This window comes from Coregonus lavaretus, assembly GCF_964263955.1.
Source record: "Coregonus lavaretus genome assembly, chromosome: 38".
Lineage (NCBI taxonomy): Eukaryota > Metazoa > Chordata > Actinopteri > Salmoniformes > Salmonidae > Coregonus > Coregonus lavaretus.
Genome location: NC_140025.1, coordinates 12,706,781 through 12,730,675, shown reverse-complemented (window position 1 = coordinate 12,730,675; position 23,895 = coordinate 12,706,781). Strand labels below are relative to the sequence as shown.

At 43.8% G+C, this 23,895-nt stretch overlaps 1 protein-coding gene across 2 annotated transcripts in view; it reads right to left on the bottom strand.

Moving 5' to 3' along the window:
* The window catches only part of LOC311112032 (activin receptor type-2A-like), a 49,913-nt gene that overhangs the window by 10,737 nt on the left and 15,281 nt on the right, over positions 1–23,895 (bottom strand). Inside the window, exons 2-4 of one of the 2 annotated variants that reach the window (XM_084154999.1) lie at positions 8,080–8,287; positions 7,021–7,142; positions 6,010–6,164 (exon numbers count right to left, since the gene is read on the bottom strand). In XM_084154999.1, the coding sequence (XP_084011125.1) occupies positions 6,010–6,164; positions 7,021–7,142; positions 8,080–8,287 (485 nt within the window). The remainder of the gene's footprint in view (positions 1–6,009; positions 6,165–7,020; positions 7,143–8,079; positions 8,288–23,895) is intronic. The other variant, XM_084155000.1, reaches the window with a different exon arrangement.

Genomic DNA, 23,895 nt, shown 5'->3' with positions numbered 1-23,895 from the left:
TGTGTTCCAATTATAAAATGGGTCAAGTCAGCTGGTCCTCTGGATTAAACTAATCACTTCCACGTGTGACTTTCGAGAGAGAGTAAGATGTCACCATCAATGTGGCGCCCCAAAACAGAACAATACGTAGTGGCTGGTTCAACGTCCACTGGAGGGCATGGCCACCATTGACGGAGAGAGGAACAAGTGAGCGGGTGGGAGGGGAGGTTGGGGCAAACTCTCGCCGCCATCAACAGCCAGCCAGGCAACAGCTCTGACATTGGCCACGGTCTCTGTAAACACACCAGACGCCTGCCTGCCCTACATACTTACGCTTCACTTTTCCTCCCCATAGTTTCAATAATTCATCAGACGCTTGAATGCTGAGTCGTAAAAAGCAGGATTGAAAACTATATTGTGTTTAATGGAGAGACGCCCCTGGGCGCTAATAAAAGGCCCTCAATAGAATTCCACCCCGTTTATGATGTTTTGAAAAAGGAGATAAAAAAAACAAAACAATTGTGTTGTTTATTTACGGGCGATTTACGATCTGGTCCGTCCTTGGTGGTGGTAAGAGGGTTATGAATCTTGGTGTGTGTCCTGATTGAAACCCTATTCGCTATATAGTGGACTACTGTTGACCAGAGCCCTATGGACCCTGGTGAAAAGTAGGGCACAGTATATGGGATAGGGTGCCATTTGGGAGGCAACCTTGGCTAGCAATGTAGCAATACACGTGACAAGGAGTGATCGCATTGAAGGACTGTTTTGTTTCTAAAAGCCTAAGTCCTCAGGAACCATGACACAGCCAAGGAGGCTAAGGAGCATTCATAATAGATACCAGCTGTACCACAGGACAATTGGGAGGAGGTCAGCCTAGGTAACCCTGTTGATGAGGTGAGGGCAATTCTATCAGATCCACTGACTGTCTAAAGACCTAGGCTGAGTCTCAAATGGCACCATATTCTCTATATAGTGCACTACTTTTGACTGGGGCCCATGAGCTCTGGTCAAAAGTAGAGCACTATTTAGGGAATAGGGTGCCAATTGGGACGCACCCCTAGACCTGCGTCAGTGGCAGACAGTTCAAGTAAAGCACTACAAAAGCAGGAGCAGCATCTCTTTCTCTAGAACTGTTATGATCTGGGCTGTGTACAGTAACCAGTCAGTCACAGTGTCACCTGACCCAGGCGCCGTTCACGAGTTGGTTGGGCGGCTGAATGGCGTGCATTACACTTTGTCAGCACACCACACTGTACCACAGGAAATAAAATAAAAAATCTGACGTCATCTGCACACACCCACCCACCCTGATGTATGAGGCCTTCAAACAATCAAACATCTCAGCTACTTCAATTACAGCAATTGACTTATGACATTGAAAGCGCCACATGCTGCTGGGGGTTAACAATAGTCCTTTGTTGCGAAACGTTGGCTGAATGTTGACCAGTGCCACATCAAAGGCCATATTTGTATTTAAATTGGTCCAATGCCTCTTTCATCCATGTATTAGCACAAGACATGGACTGCGTCCCAAATGTCACTGTATTCCCTACATAGTACACTACTTTTGACTAGAACCCTATGGGCCCTGGGCAAAAGTAGTGCACTATATAGAGAATAAGGTTTCATTTCAGAGGCAGCCTTTCCATATTCAATGGATTCCAACCCCTCTTTCATTTATATGTTGGCACAAGACATCTTAGTAGCTACCCTTGGTTGCATTGCAACAGACAAAATGTGCAAAATATTATCATCAAAAGTAGACATCCATGCTAATAGAATGCATTTAGTACATTGACTGATTCATGCACTTTGTTTGGTCATTGGTTGATTCCAGTGTATTTTGCATTACGAAGGATAAAATAATACATGACGTCCATGCAAAAATATAATTAAAAACATCCATAAAAGCAACGATGACTCACATATAAAGAGGACATTTAAAAAAAATAGACAAAATAAAGCCATCCCAAATAAATAAAACAACAATCGGGAAGCAGTCAGAAATTAAATGGGCCCAGTTATCAAGCTCCCTCCCAACCAAAACCCACTGAAATTGAAAAGTGTTGGAGTTTAATTAAACTTATCTTACCTCTATCATTATATGAAAGGCGTGCTTGTTATAGGATAGAAAAGAGGCAAAAATAAATTATTGTTTTCAGTGAGGGAGGTGAATCCAGGTGAATCCAGGTGAAAGCTATGATCCCTTATTGATGTCACCTGTTAAATCCACTTCAATCAGTGTAGATAAAGGGGAGAAGACAGGTTAAACGGGGTACGGTAGTAGGTGCCAGGCGCACCGGTTTGTGTCAAGAACTGCAACGCTGCTGGGTTTTTCACTCTCAACAGTTTCCCGTGTATCAAGAATGGTCCACCACCCAAAGGACATCCAGCCAACTTGACAACTTTGGGAAGCATTGGAGTCAAAATGGGCCAGCATTCCTGTGGAACGCTTTTGACACCTTGTAGAGTCAATGCCCCGACGAATTGAGGCTGTTCTGAGGGCAAAAGGGGGGAGCTGCAACTCAATAATAGGAAGGTATTCTTAATGTTTGTACACTCAGTGTAGGCTAGTATAGAAGTTAAAAGTATAGAGTACTAATAGAGTACTAATAGAGTACTAATAGAGCAGCCATCTCCTTTTTTTTATACTCAACTGTCTTTATACAGATGTAGGATCTTAATTTGATCACCCTGTTGCACGAGAATTTTCAAATTAAAACTTGATTTTCTCTCACGAAAAATGTATCAACCCCTACAAAAATGTCCTTTAATTATAATCCACATTTCCTGTTGCTGCAGGATTATTTTCCTGCTGTAGCAAACTGGCTCAAATTAAGATACTACATCTGTGCGCGATCGTGATTGTGATTGTGGTGACCCTTGAAAGGTTGCCAATCCCTTCTTGGCCACTCTCACTCTGTAACAAAGCACAGTAAGTGTTTACCTTTAAAAAGGCTCATTAATAATGCAGAGGCCTCAGCTCAAGTTCTATACAGTAAGACGGGTGGTTAGGAGAGTGGCTGCTGTGCCCAAGCAGGACAGTCCTAATTGACGCCCCTGTCAGAACTAGCCCTGGGCCTGTGTATGTATGTACTGCTTCTAGACTCTCTGGCAACCTCTAGGACACGGGCTAACGGTGTCCTAGCATTTCCTACATTCCATTGTTCTATTCATAACAAATAGATGGATGCTCTTAATATACAGTGCTATGAAAAAGTATTTGCCCCCTTTCTAATTTTCTCTACTTTTGCATATTTGTGATACTGAATGTTATCAGATCTTCAACCAAAACCTAATATTAGATAAAGGGAACATAAGTGAACAAATAACACAACAATTACATATTTATTTCATTAATTTCATAAACAAAGTTACGCAACACCCAATTCCCCTGTGTGAAAAAGTAATTGCCCCCTTACATTCAATAACTGGTTGTGCCACCTTTAGCTGCAATGACTCCAACCAAATGCTTCCTGTAGTTGTTGATCAGTCTCTCACGTCGCTGTGGAGGAATTTTGGCCCACTCTTCCATGCAGAACTGCTTTAACTCAGTGACGTGTGGGTTTTCAAGCATGAACTGCTCGTTTCAACTCCTGCCACAACATCTCAATTGGGATTAGGTCTGGACTTTGACTAGGCCATTCCAAAACCTCAAATTTGTTGCTTTTTAGCAATTTTCATGTAGACTTGATTGTATGTTTTGGATCATTGTCTTGCTGCATGACCCAGCTGCGCTTCAGCTTCAGCTAACAGACGGATGGTCTGACATTCTCCTGTAGAATTCTCTGATACAAAGCAGAATTCATGGTTCCTTCTATTAAGGCAAGTCGTCCAGGTCCTGAGGCAGCAAAGCATCCCCAAACCATCACACCACCACCACCATGCTTGACCTTTGGTATGATGTTCTTACTGTGGAATGCAGTGTTTGGTTTTCGCCAGGCATAATGGGACCCATCTCGTCCAAAAAGTTGACTCAAGTTTGCCAAAAAGCACCTGGATGATCATCAAGACTCTTGGAATAATGTTCTATGGACAGATGATTCAAAAGTATAACTTTTTGGACGACATGGTTCCAGTAATGCCTGGTGAAAACCAAACTCTGCATTCCACAGTAAGAATATCATACCAAAGGTCAAGCATGGTGGTGGTGCTGTGATGGTTTGGGGATGCTTTGCTGCCTCAGGACCTGGACGACTTGCCTTAATAGAAGGAACCATGAATTCTGCTCTGTATCAGAGAATTCTACAGGAGAATGTCAGACCATCCGTCTATGAGCTGAAGCTGAAGCGTAGCTGGGTCATGCAGCAAGACAATGATCCAAAACACACAATCAAGTCTACATGAAAATTGCTAAAAAGCAACAAATTTGAGGTTTTGGAATGGCCTAGTCAAAGTCCAGACGTAATCCCAATTGAGATGTTGTAGCAGGACTTGAAACGAGCAGTTCAGGCTTGAAAACCCACACGTCACTGAGTTAAAGCAGTTCTGCATGGAAGAGTGGGCCAAAATTCCTCCACAGCGACGTGAGAGACTGATCAACAACTACAGGAAGCATTTGGTTGGAGTCATTGCAGCTAAAGGTGGCATAACCAGTTATTGAGTGTAAGGGGGCAATTACTTTTTCACATAGGGGAATTGGGTGTTGCATAACTTTGTTTATGAAATGAATTAAATAAATATGTAATTGTTGTGTTATTTGTTCACTTATGTTCCCTTTCTCTAATATTAGGTTTTAGTTGAAGATCTGATAACATTCAGTATCACAAATATGCAAAAGTAGAGAAAATTAGAAAGGGGGCAAATACTTTTTCATAGCACTGTACATTCTCCAGGCTCACCTCACCTGTGTGTCACGGCTGCTTGTCTGGCTACAGCAGAGCTTTAAATAAACCCACATAGGGCAAATGATACGGAGGGACGCTTTTTGTAACAAATCAGACATGACAAAGTGATTAAGAGTCGAAGTGGGCGAGTTTAGTCCGGTGTCAGAGATCAGCTGCTCACAAGGCACGGCAATCAGCACTTCTGTTCAAAGGAGATGTGTTATGGATTAAACATGGATGCTTTAAGGGCCCATGGTTAGAGCCAGCCTCCAGGGGAGGGAGAGAGAGAGGGGAAGGGGGGAGACGGGGGAGAGAGGGAGAGAGAGCCTGACTGCATTATTTATTTGTTTGTGTTTTCCCCCTCACTCTCCCTTTCAGGCCTAAACCTCACCCTGGGTGCTCTCCTCCATGGCATCGTGGCCATGTATTGCTGGGCTAGGGAGGCCAGAATAGTCCCAGCTCACCCCAGAAATAGATGACAAACACAGGGAGCCTGCCTGGCCCTGGGGTGGAAATGGAGGCAGAGGAGTGGGGTTAGGACACACTGTTCTGTATGACACAGTAACCAAGCACAGCAACCAAACACTTCCCGGCATTGTGGGCTCCCTCTCAAACACACTGCAAAGGGCAACAAGCGGAGGGAAGGCAGTGGCAGTGTTCTGGTGACATTTGTGTTGATTGAACGGTTTACAAAGAGCAGTACAGGAGCAAGCTTGAGGGAGCCACCCTTGTCCGACCTATGAGCACAGAGCCCTATCCTCAGTGAGCTTAACCAGGGTGAACAAACGACAGCTTTGTGTGTGTCCGTCGTGTGCCTGTGTGTGTGGCCACAGTAAGGACTTGAGTGCTGAGCAGATACACATTTCACAGTGTTAGTGGCAGGCTGTGCCCACATACACTGCACGGACCACACGCACACACACACACTACCGCACACAGTCGGAGTTGGGGCTAGGCTTCCTGTCACTCTCCAGCTAATCACATTTGTGTTCAGTTCAGATCAGCAAGTTCCAATGTTCTCTTCTGCCATCCATTGTTTTGCATCCGTTTTTCTTGGAAATGTTAGTGAGTCACTCCTATATCAACATTAAAATACCAAGCACCGAGGAGTGCGTCTTCCATTTATTCTGTACAGCCGAGACAAGTATGACGAATCATCGGACATCACACGCACACACACACACACACTCTTCAGTCTTACCTGTGTTGGCACCAGGACGGGCGGGTATGCCAGCTTGTGATGACGGTACATCCAGAAGGAGAAGAGGACGATGGCGGCGATGCCCATAATGGGCACCAGAGAGTACAGCAGGGTGTTGAACAGTTGAGGCTTCTGGGTAAACGGGTTGGAGGTTGCTGTGGACGGGGGACGGGGGGAGAAAATGAGAGGTAAGGGGGACATAAAGGCGCGGGAAGGGGGAGGATGGTGGAAAGAGAGGGAAGGGGGGTTGGCGAGGAGAAGGCAGGAAGAAGGAGAGGGAGAGAGAATACACCTTAATACAGGTATGCAAATGTACTTTGTTCCCCTCACATTTTCATCACGCCATACAAAATGGTATCAGAAGACTAGTAGTGCAACACTCTAAAAATAGTTCCAACACAGCACAACACATCTGGGAGGCTTCAACAAAATCCTCTAAATAGTGAGATTAATAGTAAAATGCAGTTCATGAGAATTTAAGCCAGCAGCCAAAAATAACCGCCTAAACAACCAAGTGACCCAAAAAACCAATAGCTAAGCCTTACTGTGCAGTACACCCACTTCTCATATCACAAAGATGTAGTATTCGACGTGATCAGCCACTCCTATGCTTTCACAGTTCTCTGCCATCACAGTTCTCTGCCATCACAGTTCTCTCCAGCACAGACACAGACACAGACTGTGGATTGCATTATTGTTGTGGTTTCCCTTCCTGTGACACTGAGGATGTCTGAGGCTGGGCTGGGTGGCCCCAATGGGCCACACTAGCTGCTACTGGCCCCCATAGAGAGGGGGGACAGTGGCTAGCCTGGACACATAGTTTCTAATTAAAGCAGTAGACCTATGGGCCCTGGTAAAGTAGAAGACCTTGTGTCTGTAGTGTTTGTTGGGGAATTTGCCCCAGTGCCTCTTGGGTTAGGTTGGGTTATTCTTACTGACTTATTGTCTGTGTTTGGCTGAAAAACTGACAGAGGATGTGACATTACACCAGCTTCCTGTGTGTGAACTTACATGATGACTTACTTTGGACAGCCTGTGTATCGGGGCTGTATAAGAACTTCTCGTTACACATGTTGCCTTCGCAGCAGCAGAAGAAGACGTCCGGACTCTCTTTCGTCTCCACACATTCACTACTGCAGCAGAGAGAAAGAAAGACAGAAAAAGAAACGAAAGAACACCTCTGTTACAAAGGTAGAGAGCTGAGTGCTGGCAGCCCTCCACTGAACCGATCCCTCTCTTTCTCTCGCTCTTTCTCTCTCTGGAGAGGAAGAACTACATCTTTACAGGAAGAGACAGACAACCACTCTGACAAGTGCTGTAGTAGAAATGAGAAATAAAAGACAGGCCCTAAGCAGAGCTTTATGCACTATACTAAAAGCCAATTTAGGCTTGATCAAAAAATGTGGTCGGAGGCGCCGTATGGATGGTGTGACTCAATTGCGGAGCCTCCGGAGGCATGCAGAGCCCAAATTGAGCTCCGTACCGCATCGCCGTCCGCCTCTCAAATTTTGCAAATAGTGCCGCATTGACATGATTGGTTGACGGTAGGTGAGGGCGGGAGGTCCTGTATAAACCCAAACTCACTTCCTTGACAACTTCCTTCACAACAGCTTTGTGCTGCTTCGCGAAGCGCAAGAAGTATGAATTCCCTGACTTCTGCAGAGGCCGTATCACCGTAAATTCTGCACGGCCAATGCAGACGTCGGAATGACCATGCAGCGCCTTTAAAGATGTACTAAGTCAACCGTCATACAAAGGACAGTATGACCTAAACTAATAAGTGTTAGTCACCATCTGCAGGAAAGGACTGAAGTACAGTGCTTCAGACCACCAACCCTTACACTTAACCACTAGCCCTAAGTCTAAGAAGAATATATTCCATTTAGCAAATGCTTTTATCCAAAGCGACTGTTTTCGTGCATACATTTTCACGTATCGGAGGTCCCGGGAATCAAACCCACTATCCAGGCATTACAAGCGCCATGCTCTACTAACTGAGCTACAGAGGACCACTAAGGACCACTAAGCCCTAAGTCTACCGTCTTGCCTCAGAATAAGACACTACCTAACCTGTCATAGCAGTTGACATCGTCCAGCCAGCAGCCCTGCTTGACGATCTCGATGGTTCCCGAGGTGTTCTTCCAGGTGGCGAAGCAATGGAGCCTCTTGTCCTTGTCTCCGTAGCAAGGCTCGATGCCACTGCGGTTGGTTCGCTCCTTCTCCCAGCTAGAGTTGTAGTAAACGCACTCCTGTGTCTCCGAGCGACCCAGGATTGCACCTACAGGACAGAGCAGGAGATACACAAGAAGAACAGGTCACTCACAGCCTGTATTTTACATACAGTGCATTCGGAAAGCATTCAGACCCCTTCACTTTTTCCACATTTTGTTAAGTTACAGCCTTATTCTAAAATTGATTAAATAAATACAAATCCTCATAAATCTACACACAATACCCCATAATGCAAGGCAAAAACAGTTTTTGAAATTGTTGCTAATTATTAAAAAATATATATAAAAAATACCTTATTTAGTGCATTCAGACGCCTTGATTTTTTCCACATTTTGTTACGTTACAACCTTATTCTAAAATTGATTAAATTACATTTTCCCTCAATCTACACCCAATACCACATAATGACAAAAAAAATATATATATATATTCAGAACTTTTGCCATGAGTCTCGAAATTGAGCTCAGGTGTATCCTGTTTCCATTGATCATCCTTGAGATGTTTCTACAACTTAATTGGAGTCCACCTATGGTAAATTCAATTGATTGGACATGATTTGGAAAGGCACACACCTGTCTATATAAGGTCCCACAGTTGACAGTGCATGTCAGAGAAAAAACCAAGCCATGAGGTCGAAGGAATTGTCCGTCGAGCTCCGAGACAGGATTGTGTCGAGGCACAGATCTGGGGAAGGGTACCAAAAACTTTCTGCAGCATTGAAGGTCCCCAAGAACACAGTGGCCATCATTCTTAAATGGAAGTTTGGAACCAACAAGACTCTTCCTAGAGCTGGCAGCCCGGCCAAACTGAGCAATCGGGGGAGAAGGACCTTGGTCAGGGAGGTGACCAAGAACCCGATGGTCACTCTGACAGAGCTCCAGAGTTCCTCTGTGGAGATGGGAGAACCTTCCAGATGGTCAACCATCTCTGCAGCACTCCAACAATCAGGCCTGTATGGTAGAGTGGCCAGACGGAAGCCACTCCTCAGTAAAAGGCACATGACAGCCCGCTTGTTTGCCAAAAGGTACCTAAAGGACTCTCAGACCATGAGAAACAAGATTCTCTGGTCTGATGAAACCAAGATTGAACTCTTTGGCCTGAATGCCAAGCGTCACGTCTGGAGGAAACCTGGCACCATCCCTACGGTGAAACATGGTGGTGGCAGCATCATGCCGTGGGGGTGTTTTTCAGCGGCAGGGACTGGGAGACTAGTCAGGATTGAGGGAAAGATGAACGGAGCAAAGTACAGAGAGATCCTTGATGAAAACCTGCTCCAGAGCGCTCAGGACCTCAGACTGGGGCGAAGGTTCACCTTCCAACAGGACAACGACCCTAAGCACACAGCCAAGACAACGCAGGAGTGGCTTTGGGACAGGTCTCTGAATGTCCTTGAGTGGCCCAGCCAGAGCTCGGACTTGAACCCGATTGAACATCTCTGGCGAGACCTGAAAATAGCTGTGCAGCGACGCTCCCCATCCAACATGACAGAGCTTGAGAGGATCTGCAGAGAAGAATGGGAGAAACTCCCCAAATACAGGTGTGCCAAGCTTGTAGGGTCATACCCAAGAAGATTCGAGGCTGTAATCGCTGCCAAAGGTGCTTCAACAAAGTACTGAGTAAAGGGTCTGAATATTTATGTGAATGTGATATTTCCGTTTTTTAAAATTTTGAATACATTTGCAAAAAAATCTAAAAACCTGTTTTTGCTTTGTCATTATGGGGTATTGTGTGTAGATTGATGAGGAAAAAACTAACAAATTAATTCATTTTAGAATAAGGCTGTAGCTTAACAAAATGTGGAAAAAGTCAAGGGGTCTGAATACTTTCCGAATGCACTGTACAACATAGGCTAACAGAGCTCATAACAGAGCAGAAATTGCCTCAACTAGTGTTCATCATATCATTTGTTCAGTTCACTGGACAGTAGTGTACGGATGCCAAATAGCTTTTACTATCTGACTGATTGATTAACTGACGGGAGGCTAATTGTGGTATTCTGGTTATAGCCTATGTGTCCTTAAAAGACACAGACAGATGGAGTGCACACACAGGAAAACAACACATACATTTTCAAATAGAACAGCTAGGCTATTGATGTGTACAGCAGCTTCCATGTATCTGAGGTAGGGGCCTAACTTTAGCTACGTCATGTATTTTTAAGCAGGGCACTGACTGAATCAGTCAGGCTGAAATAAACGGGCTACAGAAGTCAAGTACTTTTGGCCTGAGCCAGAGTCGGGCTGCAGCAGTAGGTCATTTTCAACAACAACGTAAACAGCATGCAGGCTGAGGGCGCACTCTACCAAAATGGTGGTGGATAAGGAGAGTTTCCCCCTTACTATGTAAAGCGCTTTGGGTACCTCAGTTGGTAGAAAGGATCTATATAAATCCAATCCTCACCTTTGGTGTGCTTTGCACTTGCCTCACACAGTTAGAGAACTGCACACACAGGGAGGGCCAAAGTCCAGCAATAATCATTAAGGAAGGAGCTTTGCCCCTGATGCATGGGGGATTTGTTAATTCGATTTATAAGGGCTCAAGAAAAGATTATTCCATACAAGCAGACCTCAGTTTCCACCTATTAAACAGGCGAAACAATTTTTCCAGATGGTAAGAGAAGGAGCACCATCTCAATGCTCTGTCCTACTGCTCTTAGCTACCATTCTTCCAGTGGGAACCCTCTAATTCCCACCTCACAACCCTGAGAAGACCCATGTTTGGGAACCAGACTCCAAGTCCTCTCTCCCTTGCCTTGGCCCAGCCTGAAACTGGCCCGACCCTGGTCCTCCTGCTGCTTCAGCTTGCTCTGGTTGGTTCTCTCACTCAGGAACTAAGAACAGCTCTGGCAGTGGGCTGTGCTGCTCTGTGCCCAGGCTGTAGGCTGTTGTAGGGCCGTTTGTATCACCTGGCAGCCTGCCCCTCTGGTTTCTCATACCCTGGCTTGGCTTGGCAGACCTGGGCTCAACAACACCACGTCACTGCCTTACTCACTGCCTGCCAGGGCTGCTATGTGTGGGTGGGAGGCCAAACTCTCCTCACAGGAGCAAAAGGCAATGCTGGGAATCAGATGGAGGTGGTTATCTTCTTGTATACAAGAATATGCTGTTTTATGGAAGCCTTTGGGCAATTCCACGGTACCGGAATTACGCTTGGACTCAAGAGTTTTCACTTAAAATGTATGGAAAACAAAAACCATTGATTTAAAAGTTTAACAAACCATACCTATGCACAATGACTACTTTTTACAATTTCCACAGAATTATTTCACAAAAACTCATTTACTGTTAAGAATGATGCAAAGTTTGGTAAGAGAATTACGGTAAAATCTCCCTCTGTTTATGCAACTCTTAAATATCTGCTCTGAATTAAGATTGAAAAATGTCTGCAGAAAGAATGGGGTGTCAGCTATGACATGACACATTGAGTTTGAAAACATTTATTTTGGTTATTGAACTACAGTAGGTAGTAAGTGGATTTACATCTGGTAACAGAATTACGAGAGAGAGAGAGTGAGAGTGAGTGTGGGAGGTTTTCCAGACGGTTTTCACAGTCTTGCTTTGACCACCAGACGACAGAAGAAGAAAACAATGTATGAGCTGAACATAACAGTATGCCAATGGAAGGGAGAACAGAAGCAGGTGAGCCAACTGTGGTTTGTGACTACTATGATTTCTATTAATTCTCCTACCGATTTGGTAACAAAATTACCTGTTTTAATCACTTAGCCTAATAATTAATAAATAAACTTGATATCAGCTCCCCATTCAACCTGACAGAGCTTGAGAGGATCTGCAGAGAAGAACCCAAGAAGACTCAATGCTGTAATCGCTGCCAAAGCTGCTTCAACAAAGTACTGAGTAAAGGGTCTGAATACTTATGTAAATGTGATATTTTAATTTTTAATATATGTGCAAAAAATATGTATAACCTGTTTTTGCTTTGTCATTATGGGGTACTGTGTGTAGATTGACTATGTTTTTAAAAATGTTTTATCCATTTTAGAATAAGGCTGTAACGTAACAAAACTAGGAAAAAGTAAAGGGGTCTGAATACTTTCCGAATGCACTGTACACTGGGGTTGCTGACCAAGAAGACATGTAATGTTCCTGAGTGACCTAGTTACAGTTTTGACTTAAATCAGCTTAAAAATATATGGCAAGACTTGGCTGTCTAGCAATGATCAACAACCAACTTGACAGAGCTTGAAGAATTTTTAAAAGAATAATGTGCAAATATTGTAAAATCCAGGTGTGCAAAGCTTAGACTTAACCAAAAAAGGTGATTCTAACATGTATTGACTCAGGGTGTGAATACTTATGTAAATTAGATATTTCTGTATTTCATTTTCAATAAATCTGCAAACATTTCTAAAAACATGTTTCACTTTGTCATTATGGGGTGTAGATGGGTGCAGAAAAAAAATCTTTCAACCATTTACAATTCAGGCTGTAACAACAAAATGTGGAATAAGTGATTGTTTTCAAGTAAAATGATAATTAAAATAAAAATAGCTTCTCAGCAAAGAGAAATTTCTCAAGCAAGAATTCTGCTAGGACTGTCGGAGTGGTTTGAGTGGGAGGGGAAAACAAAAAGTAGCTGTTCTTGGCAGAGAGGTTTGGGACTCCTTGTTGGCCTATTAACTCATTTAACGCATGGTGATGTCACCATGGAAGGACAAAACTCCCTTCCACCAAAACAGGCTGAATTTCAGCAGTGTTTTCAAACAGCTCTTACACAAAAAAGGGCCTCATCGTCATTTTCACAATTCACAATATTATTTCAACCTCATAGTGTGGAAATATACAGTGAGGGAAAAAAGTATTTGATCCCCTGCTGATTTTGTACGTTTGCCCACTGACAAAGAAATGATCAGTCTATAATTTTAATGGTAGGTTTATTTGAACAGTGAGAGGCAGAATAACAACAACACATTTTAGAAAAACGCATGTCAAAAATTTTATAAATTGATTTGCATTTTAATGAGGGAAATAAGTATTTGACCCCCTTTCAATCAGAAAGATTTCTGGCTCCCAGGTGTCTTTTATACAGGTAACGAGCTGAGATTAGGAGCACACTCTTAAAGGGAGTGCTCTTAATCTCATCTTGTTACCTGTATAAAAGACACCTGTCCACAGAAGCAATCAATCAATCACATTCCAAACTCTCCACCATGGCCAAGACCAAAGAGCTCTCCAAGGATGTCAGGGACAAGATTGTAGACCTACACAAGGCTGGAATGGGCTACAAGACCATCGCCAAGCAGCTTGGTGAGAAGGTGACAACAGTTGGTGCGATTATTCGCAAATGGAAGAAACACAAAATAACTGTAAATCTCCCTCGGCCTGGGGCTCCATGCAAGATCTCACCTCGTGGAGTTGCAATGATCATGAGAACCGTGAGGAATCAGCCCAGAACTACACGGGAGGATCTTGTCAATGATCTCAAGGCAGCTGGGACCATAGTCACCAAGAAAACAATTGGTAACACACTACGCCGTGAAGGACTGAAATCCTGCAGCGCCCGCAAGGTCCCCCTGCTCAAGAAAGCACATATACAGGGCCGTCTGAAGTTTGCCAATGAACATCTGAATGATTCAGAGGAGAACTGGGTGAAAGTGTTGTGGTCAGATGAGACCAAAATCGAGCTCTTTGGCATCAACTCAACTCGCCGTGTTTGGAGGAGGAGGAATGCTGCCTATGACCCCAAGAACACCACCCCCACCATCAAACATGGAGGTGGAAACATTATGCTTTGGGGGTGTTTTTCTGCTAAGGGGACAGGACAACTTCACCGCATCAAAGGGACGATGGACGGGGCCATGTACCGTCAAATCTTGGGTGAGAACCTCCTTCCCTCAGCCAGGGCATTGAAAATGGGTCGTGGATGGGTATTCCAGCATGACAATGACCCAAAACACACGGCCAAGGCAACAAAGGAGTGGCTCAAGAAGAAGCACATTAAGGTCCTGGAGTGGCCTAGACAGTCTCCAGACCTTAATCCCATAGAAAATTGGTGGAGGGAGCTGAAGGTTCGAGTTGCCAAACGTCAGCCTCGAAACCATAATGACTTGGAGAAGATCTGCAAAGAGGAGTGGGACAAAATCCCTCCTGAGATGTGTGCAAACCTGGTGGCCAACTACAAGAAACGTCTGACCTCTGGGTTTTGCCACCAAGTACTAAGTAATGTTTTGCAGAGGGGTCAAATACTTATTTCCGTCATTAAAATGCAAATCATTTTATTACATTTTTGACATGCGTCTTTCTGGATTTTTTTGTTGTTATTCTGTCTCTCACTGTTCAAATAAACCTACCATTAAAATTATAGACTGATCATGTCTTTGTCAGTGGGCAAACTTACAAAATCAGCAGGGGATCAAATACTGTTTTCCCTCACTGTATATAAAACACAGGAAAATCACATTTTCGACTGCACTGGGCCTTTAAAGATATATGGGTTTGTGGTAACGGAATTACAAGGCAATGTTTCTTAAACTTATAGGAGGCAAGTCATTTCTACAAAACTAAATACAAGTGTTGATATTAGTTGGCAGGGGTCTTTACTTCAACATGATTGTGTTTTGATGTATTTCTAATAGCCTACCTTTTTCTGGTAGATGTCGTCTAAGACTCCTATTTCATAGGTTTGACCAGAAATCAAAGCCTTTGCTTATTCCACATTTTTAGGATAGAAAAATGCTTGACAAATGTATACATGCCTCAACTTCTCAAATATAGACTAGTTTCATTTGACACCCAATTTGACATGCTCCTATGAACTTCACGTTGGTCCTCATGCGTCCTTTTTAGATGGAAATTCTCCTTTACATAAATTAGCCACTGTAGCTCTACAGTATATACTAAGAATTGCTCAATTCATGTTCTGACTTGATCGCTAGTTACTGCTCCTTCAGATACCAATCAGGGTGAGTGCATAGCATAGCCCACACAAAGTGTCAGATATGCCTTAAGAACACATTCCCTCCAACGCAACAGCACACAGCAGCCCTGCGTCCCAAATGGCACCCTATTCCATACATAGTGCACTACTTTTAACCAGGGCCTCTGGTCAAACGTAGTGCACTATGTAAGGAATAGGGTGCCATTTGGGACACATTTTAGCTTTATGGTACAAAACAACTCTTTGTTTGAACCACATCAAATGTATTGAAAAGGAATGATTTATTTGTTTGCAGAGAGATGATATATGGGTGAGAGTGAGAAACATTTCAATATGAATCAATTAGTTATTTGTTGTAGTGATTTGTGAGATTCAGGTTAAAATCTAGATTAAATAAATGATGGGTGGATGTTTGTAGCGTCATGCCATTTCCTTACGAAATACTGCAATGAGGATTTCTGGGCAGGCGTGGATATGAATAACTATTAAATAGAATAAACAGGCGCAATAAAACAAAACAGCCTGAAAACAAACAAAATAGCTTAGAAACCTAATATCCAGATATTGAAGTTCAGAAGCAGAACTAAAGCATGACTGCAGTCCAGGCTGACTGCTCAAAACCAAACCATTCCTAACCACAAGCATCTGTTAAACACAACAGATACGTGTGACATATTTTCAATGAAAGTAGTTCATCCTTCTGTTTAACAAAAGTAATCCGCCGGAATTAATGTAATCCACAAAGCATGTAACAAAATAGTCACAACACTTAGCTAAACTAGCCTGGAGGATCCATATGGTTTCAAGCCCCATCATAAATCGGAGCTGTTTTTTGTGGTTCGCCAAAACAACACTCAAGAGCCAGGCATTCAGACTTAACAAAAACATCCCTCACCACAGGTTTACAATGAGCTAACCCGCACACTTCTGTCAACTCATGATCCCTTGTTAGAAGGAGCTGTAGTTGTAGCGTTAAGATAACACAATGTCGGAGGAAATGTCAATATCCAGAGGTCTTTGCGCTACAGAAGACATGGTGGTACTACTACTGTACATGGAGAGAGAGCAGTGCAGCTCACAGCAATGCTTACTCTGATCTGCCCCCTGCTCAGAGTGTAGCCTAACTATCACCCTGCTCAGAGTGCCCTCCATTTCTATCTCAGAGAACATCTTTGTCCTTAGATGTACTGAAACATGCCCACAGTGTAAGCATCAACTAAGGTTGAGTGAACATTAATTGGCTACTTTCAGTACAAGCAGATGTAAAGTGAACATTGTCCACCAGACGACCTCCCATTCCCCACAGGCTGGTGGACTACAGTACAGGGAGTAAGTCTGAACTTGGCAGCCTCACCAAAGGCTCCCCGACTCCCTGCCTGACTCGCTACCTGTCCAGAAGCCAAAAGGTGATGCTGGGACTGAGAAGGTAATCATGTGAGCTAGAGCCTGAGGCCCGGAGCCTTTCAGAGCTAAAGGGCTACGCTCAGTCCAGTGGCTCTGGCACGGGTCTGAGACAGACAGGCAGCATGGATGGATGATGGCTGGATGGGCGAGGGAGAGAAGAGACAGAGAAGAGCGTGAGAGAGAGAGAGCAGCATCTGAAGGAGCTACTGTTGTTTCCTCGTTTCGCTGGGGCTGAGAATTAAAGATTAGAGGCAATTCTACACATTTTGTAATTACTTATTAATATATCTGAGTGAGAATGACTAACAAAATCAATGTGGCCCCCCTAGAGGTCAGGGCCCCTGGGCAAGTGCCAGGTCGGTATTCGACCATGATTAATACAAGTTTGGATAGCTGGCTAGATTAACTACCAATCATAGCTGACATGGCTAATTGAGTGACTGTCAGTGACTGACATAACAAGAGAAAAACTGCTGATGCACAACCACATTTCGAAATTGCACTTTGTGTATTCTATTATTCTTACTCTCAACAGTAAGTTGAGACCCAGACTGAGTTCATTAACCCCCCAAAAATGTCACTTACAGTGGGGGAAAAAAGTATTTAGTCAGCCACCTATTTTGCAAGTTCTCCCACTTAAAAAGATGAGAGAGGCCTGTAATTTTCATCATAGGTACACGTCAACTATGACAGACAAAATGAGAATTTATTTCTCCAGAAAATCACATTGTAGGATTTTTAATGAATTTATTTGCAAATTATGGTGGAAAATAAGTATTTGGTCAATAACAATTTCTCAATAACAATTTCTCAATACTTTGTTATATACCCTTTGTTGGCAATGACACAGGTCAAACGTTTTCTGTAAGTCTTCACAAGGTTTTCACACACTGTTACTGGTATTTTGGCCCATTCCTCCATGCAGATCTCCTCTAGAGCAGTGATGTTTTGGGGCTGTCGCTGGGCAACACGGACTTTCAACTCCCTCCAAAGATTTTCTATGGGGTTGAGATCTGGAGACTGGCTAGGCCACTCCAGGACCTTGAAATGCTTCTTACGAAGCCACTCCTTCGTTGCCCGGGCGGTGTGTTTGGGATCATTGTCATGCTGAAAGACCCAGCCACGTTTCATCTTCAATGTCCTTGCTGATGGAAGGAGGTTTTCACTCAAAATATCACGATACATGGCCCCATTCATTCTTTCCTTTACACGGATCAGTCGTCCTGGTCCCTTTGCAGAAAAACAGCCCCAAAGCATGATGTTTCCACCCCCATGCTTCACAGTAGGTATGGTGTTCTTTGGATGCAACTCAGCATTCTTTGTCCTCCAAACACGACGAGTTTAGTTTTTACCAAAAAGTTATCTTTTGGTTTCATCTGACCATATGACATTCTCCCAATCCTCTTCTGGATCATCCAAATGCACTCTAGCAAACTTCAGACGGGGCCTGGACATGTACTGGCTTAAGCAGGGGGACACGTCTGGCACTGCAGGATTTGAGTCCCTGGCGGCGTAGTGTGTTACTGATGGTAGGCTTTGTTACTTTGGTCCCAGCTCTCTGCAGGTCATTCACTAGGTCCCCCTGTGTGGTTCTGGGATTTTTGCTCACCGTTCTTGTGATCATTTTGACCCCACGGGGTGAGATCTTGCGTGGAGCCCCAGATCGAGGGAGATTATCAGTGGTCTTGTATGTCTTCCATTTCCTAATAATTGCTCCCACAGTTGATTTCTTCAAACCAAGCTGCTTACCTATTGCAGATTCAGTCTTCCCAGCCTGGTGCAGGTCTACAATTTTGTTTCTGGTGTCCTTTGACAGCTCTTTGGTCTTGGCCATAGTGGAGTTTGGAGTGTGACTGTTTGAGGTTGTGGACAGGTGTCTTTTATACTGATAACAAGTTCAAACAGGTGCCATTAATACAGGTAACGAGTGGAGGACAGAGGAGCCTCTTAAAGAAGAAGTTACAAGTCTGTGAGAGCCAGAAATCTTGCTTGTTTGTAGGTGACCGAATACTTATTTTCCACCATAATTTGCAAATAAATTCATTAAAAATCCTACAATGTGATTTTCTGGAAAAAGAATTCTCAATTTGTCTGTCATGGTTGACGTGTACCTATGATGAAAATTACAGGCCTCTCTCATCTTTTTAAGTGGGAGAACTTGCACAATTGGTGGCTGACTAAATACTTTTTTCCCCCACTGTATGTCTCTTATGCCTGGAACCGGCCCTGCATGGGGGACCTGCTGCACTGCTGTGTGTGTGTAAACAAAACTATTCATTAAAGACTTGGCATAGTCATAGCAGAGGGTGGAATTGCGCACGTCTTTCATTAAATAAAATAAATAATTTACTAACTGCCTTAAGCAGAGATGAAAAGGATTAGTTGGGATGCGTTTGTTCAGAGACAGTAGATTACGATGTTGGAATCTTGCAAGAATATTAAAATCGGCACAAAGACACAGAGCAAATATCCTAATGAACAATGATTATTGATGATTCGCTTGTTGATTTTGTGAGAGATAAGGCCTACAGAATTCAAATAAACTCCACACAGAATTGCTTCAAGCTGGGTGCATCTTCACCTAAAAAAAAAAAAAATCCCTGTCCTCGTGATGATACCCAGAGCCAAGATGGAGTGAAAGGGAATTCATTTGAGAAATCGCCAGTCATTCATTCAGTCGCTCCCCGAGTTCAACATTACACCAGCCTTTACAATGGACTGATTTCAGGGGTCACTCCAGGATAAACTGAAGTGAAGAAAAGATGTAACAGAGTACTGGCTGCTGTCTTTACCTAACCTTTCCTTTGTGATTTAAAAGTTATTGACTGAGGAAGCCATAACTCAGATGGAACTGAGAGACGAGAGAAGTTAAGAGCCTCATCATTAGGGGCTTAGTGTCTTGCAGGTACCACTCTGTGAGGGACTGGCAGGGGGGACAGTCCCTACAACACAGGTTTTGCGATCGGAGATATGGTTCTCTAGAAAAGAGAGTCTTAGGTACTACAGGTAGGCATCCCAGGCTAGCCAGATATCAAGGTTTCTGCAGCGTGACTAATGTTTCTCAGTAGCTGGAGTGTAGATCAGTCCTGAATCCATCTCACGTTCAGCTTACTAAGCCTTCAGGTAACCTACCCTCAGGAAATGCTGCTAGGATCTAGCCAAAGGCAAGTGTGCAGAGGTCTCACGAGACTCTTACCACTGGCTTGGTGAGGAGAGTGGTGGACATGGGTTGAGAATTTGTTATTGGACAAGTTCAGATACTACCTCCATGTTTCACTCAGTTTCTTTGGATAGTTTTCTACCGTTTTGTTCCTACTGAATACGACCCAGGTTCTCTGCAGTTGGGACCAGGAACATCTTTTACTACAACTAATCTAGCTGGGAGAGTGACTTGTTTCGGTCTGTCAAACTGCAAAATTGGGGCAATTACAGTCAGCTGTTTGTCTGACTGGAAGCACAGCAGCTGCCGAGGCTCGTAGCTAATACGTAGGAAGCGTCCCAATTGGCACCTTATTCCCTATATAGTGCACTACTTTTGACCAGGCCCCATAGATCTGCATGGTGAAACACTGCTTACTTCTGCAGAGCTGAGATCCTACGGAGTCAGCACTAATTGTAATGACATAATTATACATAGCCTAATGTTTCTTTTTCCAGGACCATTATGCTTTCACGTGACGTTAGGAAAACCCTTTACGTCAGGCATTTTAGCGTCCAGTTTAGATAATTCAAGCAGTGTCAAGAAGCAGAGTAGCAGGCGCCTGCAGAAATCGTTTTTCTTTCTCTTCTCGGCTATGTCGAGAGTACCGGGGCATCATATTACATCACCAACAACAACTGGCAGGAAAATATATGGTGTGTAGAGACGGGTCCCTTAAACAGCTAACAGCTCTACTGACACCGGGGAGTGTTCGACTTCTAGAACCCCTTATTACTACTCAGTTACACTCAATTGACTCCTTCAATCTAACAACTGTATTGCACAATTACAACCAGCTTGAGTATGAAGATGCAACGTTATCTGATTTACAAAAACCTTTGGTTCTGTTCTATGCATTACAGATCTACCCACAGCCACTGTGGAGCACCCGGAGTCTGGCGAGCGAGACTACAGATATACCTACTATGTCCTGGACATTGCACCCACTGAATACCATGCCCGTGTTCTGCCATGATCAACGACATAGGAGGAGCTATGGAAAAACACTGGGCCTGGTTTCTCTCTCTGTGATGTGGCTGAGAGACAGGGGTGGTTAGCTATACTGCTGCAGTGTAGGGTTGCTGCTGACTATCAGCCAGCTTGCATTATGCAATGAGTAGAGAGACAGGAGACTCACTGCAGGCGGAATCATGTGGTTGTGCACCCTGCTGCAACACACACACACACACACACACACACACAAACACGGCCCCTATGCGGCTGGATTCCAGGGATTGGGTTACAGTTATATAATATACAGTAGAAGTGCCACTGTAGCCCATCAGGAGGACTATTGCTCTCCACTCTCTGGCTGCCTGGTGTAATCACCTTACTGTGACAGGGTGAGGGATGCTGGACCCTTGGAATCAGCCACTTATGGCCAAACGTCGAGCAGCATCTCTTGTGACTGTTAAGTAGCAACTAGCAATACTTGGAAATGGCTTGTGTATCCTTATTGGCTATTCAATGTAAATAATTTCTCTATTCATAGTAAGTTGATACGGATTTCAAACAAAGCACACTGAACCGGTTAGTCGTTAGCCGGACCCGTTCACAAAGCCTGCAGTCTTTCCATACAGGCGTTAAAACCACCAAACTCAGCAACAAGCATCCAATCCCCTTAATCCTCGCTGGAATGTCCAACAGCCTATCAGTCTCCACTTCAATTATACTGCTGATGGCCAGTCGCTTTGCTTACGGCCAAGGCTACAGCATTCAGGGCACCCAATGAACTAGTCTACTGTACAGATACCCATATTCCAGTACCCTGTGCCAGCCTAATGGGCTACAGCCAGCTCTGTGCACATTCTTACAGTTTATTCTACAGGAAGGAAATAACATTTTTAAACTGCTAATTATCCACAGCAGTGTTGGGTGTAGGGGCAGGGGGTTGGGGGCAGGGGTAAGGGCACTGACCCCAGCTAGCTAAATTGTCTGGAATTATCTTGAGGAGGAAAATTGTGGTAAGCCTCATTTATGACCGTAAGGGAAAGGGGAAAGCATAATTCAATGCTTATCTTCAGAGCAACTCAACCACGTAAAAGCAAATGACTGCTCACAACCACCTATAGCTGTCCTCGCAGTGCTAGCTCTGCCACTAGAGATCCTGGTTCGAATCCAGGCTCTGTCGTAGCCGGCCGCAACCGGAAGACCCATGGGGCGGCGCACAATTGGCCCAGCGTCGTCCAGGGTAGGGGAGGGAATGGCCGGCAGGGATGTAGCTCAGTTGGTAGAGCATGGCGTTTGCAACGCCAGGGTTGTGGGTTCGATTCCCACGGGGGGGCCAGTATGAATTTTTTTTAAATATAATGTATGGACTCACTAACTGTAAGTCGCTCTGGATAAGAGCGTCTGCTAAATGACTAAAATGTAAAAAAAAAATAATAATATGCAAAATTACTACTTAGCTGAAAGGACCATTTCAGGCCTACTTAATAAAAGCATCTCTTAATACACTATTGTACTCTGTGTTCTTTCTTTAATCCACAGGGCTCGAAAAGACCTAACCGCACATTGCTCATGTTCTACAAGAAAAGCCTACATTTGCAAATAGGCATTTAAATAGCCCATGATTATTAGTAGTTGGTCCCCCTCTAACCATTTAGTTTGCATTAGCATAATGGAAGCAAATCAACCCGTCTGTTCACCAAGCAGCAGACACAGATAACCCATCTCCTTAAAACAGACTTCCCTTTGTGCTTTGGGAAAACCTGATGACAGCAAGGCATGAAAAATGTTATCGGGAGTAAAAAGAGCAAGGAGAAAGAGATAGTCTTGAGAGACTTGAAACAAGAACATGATAAAATGTAGAACAACCAGTTTGAATCAGCCTGGATCTAAGCAAGGCCATACGCTGAACAGCCAGTCTGTCTAGACTACTGCAGTCCTGTGAAGCATAAGGCAACATCTGCAGGACATATTAATTACACTTAGGACTAGGCCTTTTTCTTTGGGCCTCCCGAGTCCTGAGCACTGAGAAAATTGCATTGTGCTGAAAGTGAAACCCATGGTTTACTAACGGTAACCTTAGCCTAATATGCACACGTCTTACCATAGACATCATACCTTTGTGTACAATACATAAGTGGGTGTATATCCGCAAATTGACAGAATATGGGATGTGCATCTTATCCCTTCAAGACGATTCGATACGTATCTATACTGAACCACAATATAAATGCAACAAAGTGTTGGTCCCATGTTTCAAGAGCTGAAATAAAAGATCACAGCAATGTTCCATACGCACAAAAAGCCTACTTCTCTTAAATTTTGTGCACAAATTTGTTTACATCCCTGTTAGTGAGCATTTCTCCTGCCAAGATAATCCATCCACCTGACAGGTGTGACATATCAAGAAGCTGATTAAACAGCATGATCATTACACAAGTGCACCTTGTGCTGGGGACAATAAAAGGCCACACTAAAACGTGCAGTTTTGTCACACAACACAATGCCACAGATGTCTCGGGTTTTGAGGGAGCGTGCATTTCTCTACCATACGCCGCCTCCAAAGTCGTTTTAGAGAATTTGGCAGTACGTCCAACCGGCCTCACAACCGCAGACCACATGTAACCACGCCAGCCCAGGACCTCCACATCTGGCTTCTTCACCTGTGGGATCGTCTGAGACCAGCCACCCAGACAGCTGATGAAACGAAGGAGTATTTCTGTCTGTAATAAAGCTCTTTTGTGGAGAACAACTCATTCTGACTGGCTAGGCCTTGCTCCCAAGTGGGTGGATGTTGTAAGTCCCCAACTAAAAATTTAAGAGATTTTAATTTTTGGGATGTTAAGATACCCTTTAATTCAAGTGCACACCAGCAGACTTGTTTGGGTAGCAGTGTTTCTGTAGCGCACATCTGGTTGCAGAGTTCGCTAAACAAATGGCCACTGGATTGATTAAACATTTAATTTAGAAGGTTTTTGGGAAAGCCTTTCCATCTACCAAAAGACGGTTATCATTAGCATCATCATTAACAGCTATACAAAGTCGACAAACGCACACACAGAGATGGGAATTCCCGCGTTGCCTCTTCAAAAAGTTATAGGAAAATACAAAATCACTGATGCATTTAAAATCAAATCTAATTTTATTTGTCACATGCGCGAATACAACAGGTGTAGACTTTACCGTGAAATGCTTACTTACGAACC